The sequence below is a fragment of the Salvelinus fontinalis genome, chromosome 3 (genome assembly GCF_029448725.1).
Source record: "Salvelinus fontinalis isolate EN_2023a chromosome 3, ASM2944872v1, whole genome shotgun sequence".
In the NCBI taxonomy this organism is placed as follows: Eukaryota; Metazoa; Chordata; class Actinopteri; order Salmoniformes; family Salmonidae; genus Salvelinus; species Salvelinus fontinalis.
Window position 1 is genome coordinate 2849294 of NC_074667.1, and position 7500 is coordinate 2856793.

Consider the following 7500-nt stretch of genomic DNA (forward strand, 5'->3'; position numbering starts at 1 on the left):
GAGAGACAGAGAGAGAGAGAGAGAGAGAGAGAGAGAGAGAACACGTCGGCAGATCTACAAATAAACATCGCAGCAATTAATGTGTTTTTCTCCAGAAATAAACACATCACATCAAGCGTTTAACAGGAATAGTTTAACAGGAATAGAAAGGGCCTGAATCCCCCAGCATCTGGAGAGCATTTTCCAAATGTTATCCCAGTCAACTTAGGCGATTGGTGCAACATTTAGAGAAAAACAACTCTGTTTCCTTGTATTAGCACTTTCAAAGTGTCAATGTGAGTTTTGAAGAAAAATGCGGATCATTATGAGATTGACACCAAGATATAAGCAACTGTTATGATTCATGATGTTTCCCGGTTGTCCACACAACAGTCGACCGTATCCATAGAGACAGCAGGCAGCATGTGGAGGGTTGATCCAGTGTTATTTTACAACTAAGTTTGACCCCATTTGCACCCTGTAGCGCCTTACATATGTTCATTTGCCTGCATGTGCTTTGGCCATATCTCATATTACACCCTATGCCCTATATAGTGCACTACCTTTGACCTGTTCCCACATAGGAGTTGGCTATATAGTAATAGTGAACTCACTGTAGGGAATCAGAATAATATTATGCTGTCATAAGGGTTAAGAGAAAGGAAAATAGTTTCCGTTCTCAAACAGCATGAGTAGAGGGAGGGGTAAGGGATTAGGAAATAGGAAATATAAGGCCCATCAGAAAGATTTGAGACTCAATCTTTGTATTTATTTGACCATATTAAGCAGTCACAGACAGGGGAATCTTCGATGAGGAGTAAAGACTAACTGCGTTACCTTGTGCTGTTGGCTAGCCTTTTCGTTTATATAGGCCCATGTGGAGATACTTATCTGTGTTATAGTCCAATGAAGCGTCTTGAGTTTCGACCGTTAAAACGCTGCATTTCTTAATCCCCTCTCTCTTCCTTGCGACATCGCAGCGTTAGGATGTTGTAACGCCCGTTTTATAATACTTAGGTTTGTTAGCTGTTGTTTATTTGACTGTAGAAATTGAATTTTGCCATGTTCTCAATGAGAAACGTTTGACAGACATCTTGTGTCAAAGGATTGGGAAATAAGCTGTCTTTAAATCTCATTGAATTATTAAATCCCAATCATTTTAATAGGCTTGTAGCACAGATAGGTTTTAGTCCCAAATTGTACCCTGGTCCCTATTTAGTGCACTACTTTTGACCAAGGGCCATATTTAGCCACGGTGTTGGTTTGAAAGTAGACGTGCTGTCATACAGCATTGTCAAAGGCTTGCTGCCCACATATGTGTGTGCTGTATAGTCAACTCGGTCTATGGTATGGCATGGCAACGACAAAAGGATGTGACAAGACAGCACGAACAGATCTGGGACCAGGCTATAGCAAATACACAGGCAATGCTGTCAATGCAGAGGATCCTCACCACCGACATGGTTTATATTCAAGGTCCAATTCCGTTAGCTAGAATGATACAATAGCTGGCAACAATCATACAGTATAATCATATTCATATGGACACAGCTATTGGGTGGGAATGGAATTATGCTGACGGGCCACTGTCTTCATTTTCCCACTTACGGTACTTGTTTTGCACTCATATTTGTCTCGAGTAGAATAGAAAATAATACAATAGAATAGAATAGAGATGTACATGCAGTAGCCACTAGACAGGTGCTGTGCATCAATGGCATGACTGTTACCCAGACCCTTTCACACAACAGTAACACACACACACACACACACACACACACACACACACACACACACACACACACACACACACACACACACACACACACACACACACACACACACACACACACACACACACACACACACACACACACACACACACACACACACACACAGTAGTGCATTTTAGGATTATCTGCCTCCTGCATGTTCTTCTGTTTTGACCGTTTCTCCTACCTCACTAACTTTATGTCTGCTCACAAATCAATTTCCACAGGAACTCGCAGAATGCATGTCCGCGTGTGTGTGTGCGTGTCCAATGTTTGGTTTCCACATTCGTTCGCACAGAAAGTGGAGGTCCTTGGACCTAGCTAGGTGCCTAGAAAAACAAAGATGGCTGCCAGTGTTTGGGGTTTTTCCTCGTGACGTTTGGAAATGCTCCTGGAAAAGAGACGTAAACAACAGACATGTCATAAAGGGACACACGTGTTGACATGGTGCTATTCACTGGCCAACGGATCGCGTCCCCTTGTCTATTGAATCCTCGACAAAGAGTTAGTGGTGGAGGGTAATTCACTTTACTGGAGTGCTGTGATATCAATTTAGGAATACATGGGATGTTTAAATTTAAACTATATTTTAAATATATAAATATATTTAAATATATATTATATTTAAACTCTTCAGACGCAGGTTGGATAAGACATCATTGTGTTTATGAATAAGGTCGAAGAGAAATTAAGTAGAGCCTTTAAGAGGGCAGGAAATGAGTAACAATTTTAAGAAAAATCCCAAAGCGTGGGTTACAATCATATCACTGCGTAGCAAAACGTCAACAAACAGTGCTTGTGACTTAAATCAAACACACACACACCACGTGAACTTTGTGAATGAAGTCATTGCTGGCACTCAAGAGTTTATCATTGGGAGCTACAATGAAAAGAAGAGAGAGGGAAAAAAGGAGAGAGAGACAGATGCTGGGCCTATGTTTATGTGAAACACAAGAAGAAACCGTTTCAACTTGGGTTATGCCGCACTCTTGTTTTCTTCTCTCTCTCTCTCTCTCTCTCTCTCTCTCTCTCTCTCTCTCTCTGTCTCTCTCTCTGTCTCTCTCTCTCTCTCTCTCTCTCTCTCTCTCTCTCTCTCTCTCTCTCTCTCTCTCTCTCTCTCTCTCTCTCTCTCTCTCTCCGTCCCACTCATATGTTTCTATTTAAGGCCTGGTAGGCCTGACTGCCTTGATTGGCGTGGTACAGCCCCCTACTCCTCGTCCAACGGCAGGCTCCCAAACAGAGAGAGAGAGAGGAGGAGGAGAGAGAGAGCAAGCCACACTACTGATTTTCCAGGGGAAAACATTTTCTATTCTTCCAGTCCCGACTCGAGTCTGTCTCCAACTCCAACTGTTCAGCAGCTCTCCCTGTCCTCTCCTCCTTTTCTCTTTCTTTTACCCTCTCTTCCCTTCGTCTCTCTTTCTTTCGGACGTTTGTTTCGATTACGGAGGCCCCGTAACGGAGAACACGTTTTTCTCTCTCTTTATTTCATCCCTCCTTTTTCGTTTTGACTTCTTTCAAATGCTTCCTGGTCCGTTGGTGTGGGCCGGGGAAAGGTTCCGCTATATGGCCAGACGTTTGGGAATAAAATGCAGCGATAATATCCTGAGCGAGCGTTCTGATTGGCTGGGGAGGAGCAACGGAGCGGATTCGGCCTATGGCGGCATACCGTTACCGGGCGCGCGGTGGCGGCGGGCGCTTGCGACCACCACGGGGTAGGGGTGCCATGGTGGGGACTGGGAGCTGGCTGACGGCGTGTTTCTTCCCGTCCTCCCGTGCAGGCATTGACAGCTCGGACCCTATGGTGCTGGAGCAGTACGTGGTGGTGGCCAACTACGAGAGGCAGGAGAACTCTGAGATCAGCCTGCAGGCCGGGGAGACGGTGGACGTGATCGAGAAGAGCGAGAGTGGTGAGTAGTGTGTTTACATGCTGTGTATGCTGCTTTGTGTTGTATTTGACCTATCTTTCTCTCTCACAAACAGACACACACACACACATATACACGCAGACACACACACACAAACCTATGCACAGTCAGCATCTCGTTCCTTCTTTCCTCTCATGGTGTCACTTCATGTTCTGTTTCCTTCCCTCTGTCCCTCTTTGTCCTCAAGGATCCCCCCTTTTCTTCCCCTCCTCCCTCTCTACCTCTGTCGCTCCCCTAATCGTTCTCTCTGTCTTCTAACTGGGGCTTGGCTCCACCTGGAGGCTTGCCGTTTGGCCAGCAGTCCGGTGTGTGTGTTTTGAGTCGGTGTGTGTTTGTCTGTGCTTGCATGCTTGGGTTTGTGTGAAGGTGTGTGTGTGTGTGTATTTGTGTGTGTGCATGTGGCAGCGTTTGGCTGGAGGCCAATCTGTTGCCTTGTGCAGCAGGAATGCAGACTTATAATTAATAGTCCACTTTACTTTAGTGGAGTGTGAGATGTGTTACGAGTTCCGTCTTGGAAAGGCAAAGGTCGACGAGCAAAGTTTTGAGGGGAGAAAGATCCAGTGAGACCGAGGCAGAGAGATCAATTCTGCCTCACCAGCTTGATTCCTCACGTGTTATTTGGAAGCCTTGGGATAACTGGCTGCGTGTACTATTGTCACCCTTATGTTTGCATCCAATTTCATTGTACTTCACAATGTTCTCAAAAACCAAGGACATGGCAGTTGAGTTGTTGAATCCCAGCAAGACGTTTACAGAGTTTCAGAGTATGTATAAACCCTGAATAAAATGGGTTGAGGGAAAAGTCAATGTGAATATTTTGCCCTTTATGTTTGGTTTTGATCCAAACTTGATTTAGCAACACGAGACCTGGATCTAACTTGCCATGGTAACAAGCCATTGACAGCTTGCACAACTCAAGATTAACAACCACAACAGCCTAACAGTCTACCATCAGCAGAAAACCCTTTGGCAGTGATACATCCACACACATCTTCCTTTCAAATAATGGTGTGTGTGTGTGAGTGTGTGTGTGTGTGTGTGTGTGTGTGTGTGTGTGTGTGTGTGTGAGTGTGTGTGTGTGAGTGTGTGTGTGGTGTGTGTGTGTGTGTGTGTGTGTGTGTGTGTGTGTGTGTGTGTGTGTGTGTGTGTGTGAGTGTGTGTGTGAGTGTGTGTGTGAGAGTGTGAGTGTGTGTGTGTGTGTGTGTGTGTGTGAGTGTATGAGTGTATGTGCGCGCGTGTGTTTTCTCACAGCGTCTTGAACGCATCTTTGAGTCGTTATGCAAGTTAATGAATCTCTCTTTTTCTTTCGTTTTACAATCGACCCAGCCACCCACTATCCTTCAACGGTTGACGTTCCCCTTGTGGTGCTCTCTCTCTCTCTCTCTCCCTCGCTCGCTCTCTTTCTCTCTCTCTCTCTCCCCACTCTTTCAGCCCCATGTGCTTTTGACATCAGGCTGTTTCAACAGCTTTTTGCTGTATTTCCCATTCCATTCATTGTCAGTACAGTGAGACAATTGTCCGGGCTAGCCAACGCGGCAGCTCTGCCACACTCCGTATGGGAATAGAGGTGCAGATGTTTTTGCAATGCTGATCTTCTTTTGTGAATATTCAATGTATTCAATGTCATACATGGCTAAGGGGAAACCTAATCTTATCAGAAAATGTGAACGCTGGGAAGTGCAGTCCCGCAATGAATGTGAGATGTGGTTGTTTTAACTATCTTAGTTAAATGAACTGATTGTCCAAAGTCCCTTTAGCGAAGATTGTCTGCTAAATGACTAAAATGTAAATGTGAAATGCAATGTTTCTTTCAGTCTCTCTTTTGTGAGGTTTCGTTCTGTCAACCTTTAAGCTGCAATGAGTTATGTTTTGAGAGATATGTGACTTGAAGAGGCTTCGATTCATAGAGATTTTGTAAGAGTCACACGCTAGAGTGAGAGTCATTATATGTTTCGTTTCATGAATATTCAAGTTAATTGCCTGTGCGTATGCCAAAACCACGCCATAATTATACAATTATTGGTGGCACTGACACACTGCATTGGAAACCCCAATTACCCCCACGATCGGGCACATTAAAACTAAACTAGGACAAGATCCGTAAATATTCAGTACTCGGGACAGTTTCAATACCAAAATATAAAAACAAATAAGAAAACAAGCTGTGTTGTCACCGGAGCTGAACGCTCATATACTCAAACTAGTGCATAGACTAAGCCTGAAAAATAACCTTAAAATCTCTGACAGTTTCCTTACAAAAGTGCAGGAAAAACAAACAAAATACTGTAAACATGCTCAAACGTCTCCATATCTCTCCACCGTTAGGCCAAAGAACTAGAGCAACGATCCACGGTGACATCATTGGCAGGCTATACAAGTCCTAGTGCCTTGTATATCCCAGAAACCCTTTCACTTTTTCAGCACTTTAATGCGACCTTGGAGTCGCCACAGCTCTGCTTGTTTATGTCCTTTGACGTTTTGATCGCAGAAACACAGACGGTAATTTAACATTGCAATCTCCCAATTTACTAGGCCCCCTATTTCTTCAATGTTATTTTAATGTTGCTTTAATGTTCCTCACCCCATGCATCTCGGCATTATGACAACTTATGCTTTTAAGTTAGCTTCTACCAATCTTATCCAGACTCTGTGCTTTTTATTCTCCTCTCCATACAATCTCTAAACAGTATATCATATGCAGTTAGGAACGGTTCGGGTCAAGCAACAGCCAATGAAAAAACATCCACTGCAGTAAACCACTTTACTGTAGCAGCAGTTTTTTTCCGCTTCATGCACTGTTTACCTCGATAGTTGCGGGATCCTAATCCCGAGTCGGATGTTATTGTTATACCCGACCCCTACTGCGAGAAGTTATCGGCCGCGTGCGCTCTAGTTCAACAGCAGCTGTTTCACCGTATAGTGTCAACAAGACACCAGTATCGCTACGTGAGACTGTACAATGTGTGTGTGCGTGTGTGCTGATCACAGTTTTGGCTGTGAGATATGCGTCTGACTGTCTGTCCGGAGATTTACGAGCTACTATCTAGTAAAGAGAGATGTATGGAAGGGCAAGTAGGTGGACACGCCAGACTCCTTTTGGAAGGAGGGAAAGAGGAGGAGAAAAGGAGGAGTGGAGGCTATGTATGGGCCAGTGTCCTGGTTTTCTCCCACCCCGGTCATTCCTTGGACATGGGAAATCACAGAGAGTCTGGAGGGAAGAGGCCTCACATGGGAAACACATCACTTGCATGTGTGACCAGACGTTATATGGAGCAATCCGTTTATTGTGCTTCCTGCAAAGTTGTTATCACCATGATATAGGTGAATGCTATCAAATGTATATTATATAGAATAGTCTTTGAAGACTGGTAGGTCGGTCTTTATTTGTTCAGTTTTGGCTCTGTTAGAGTTCTGATACCATAGTTGCACCAAAATTAATCAATGCAACTGGGCCTCCATTCTGTGGCTCCATACTGTGGCTGAATATGGAAAATTCCCCTATTTTCTGTGTCCTTACCCCGGCCTAATGGATCTTGCAGGAGGACTGTGATGCTACGCAGCAAACAAGATCCCTTTGGGTTACTGTGCCTCTCTCTCTCAGCCCACAAGCCCAGCCGGAGAAGACATTTGCCCCTCGCCTCACTCTCTATGCGATCTTTGCCAGGTTGAAGGGGGAATTTGTCACCATAGTCCTAAAGAGCTTAGGCACGCTTACCGTGCAAAACCCACCTAGACACACATTCACACACATGGTCACGTACTCACACACATGCGTGAAATGATGTATGCACATGCAAACACGCACGCATAAACACACACAGGCT

General features: G+C 44.6%; 1 protein-coding gene across 6 annotated transcripts in view; it reads left to right on the top strand.

Moving 5' to 3' along the window:
- LOC129836127 (SH3 and PX domain-containing protein 2A-like) overlaps positions 1-7500 on the top strand; it is a 134444-nt gene that overhangs the window by 84337 nt on the left and 42607 nt on the right. For all 6 annotated transcript variants that reach the window (XM_055901972.1, XM_055901963.1, XM_055901945.1 and 3 more), the window contains one exon: positions 3530-3658. In XM_055901972.1, the coding sequence (XP_055757947.1) occupies positions 3530-3658 (129 nt within the window). The remainder of the gene's footprint in view (positions 1-3529; positions 3659-7500) is intronic.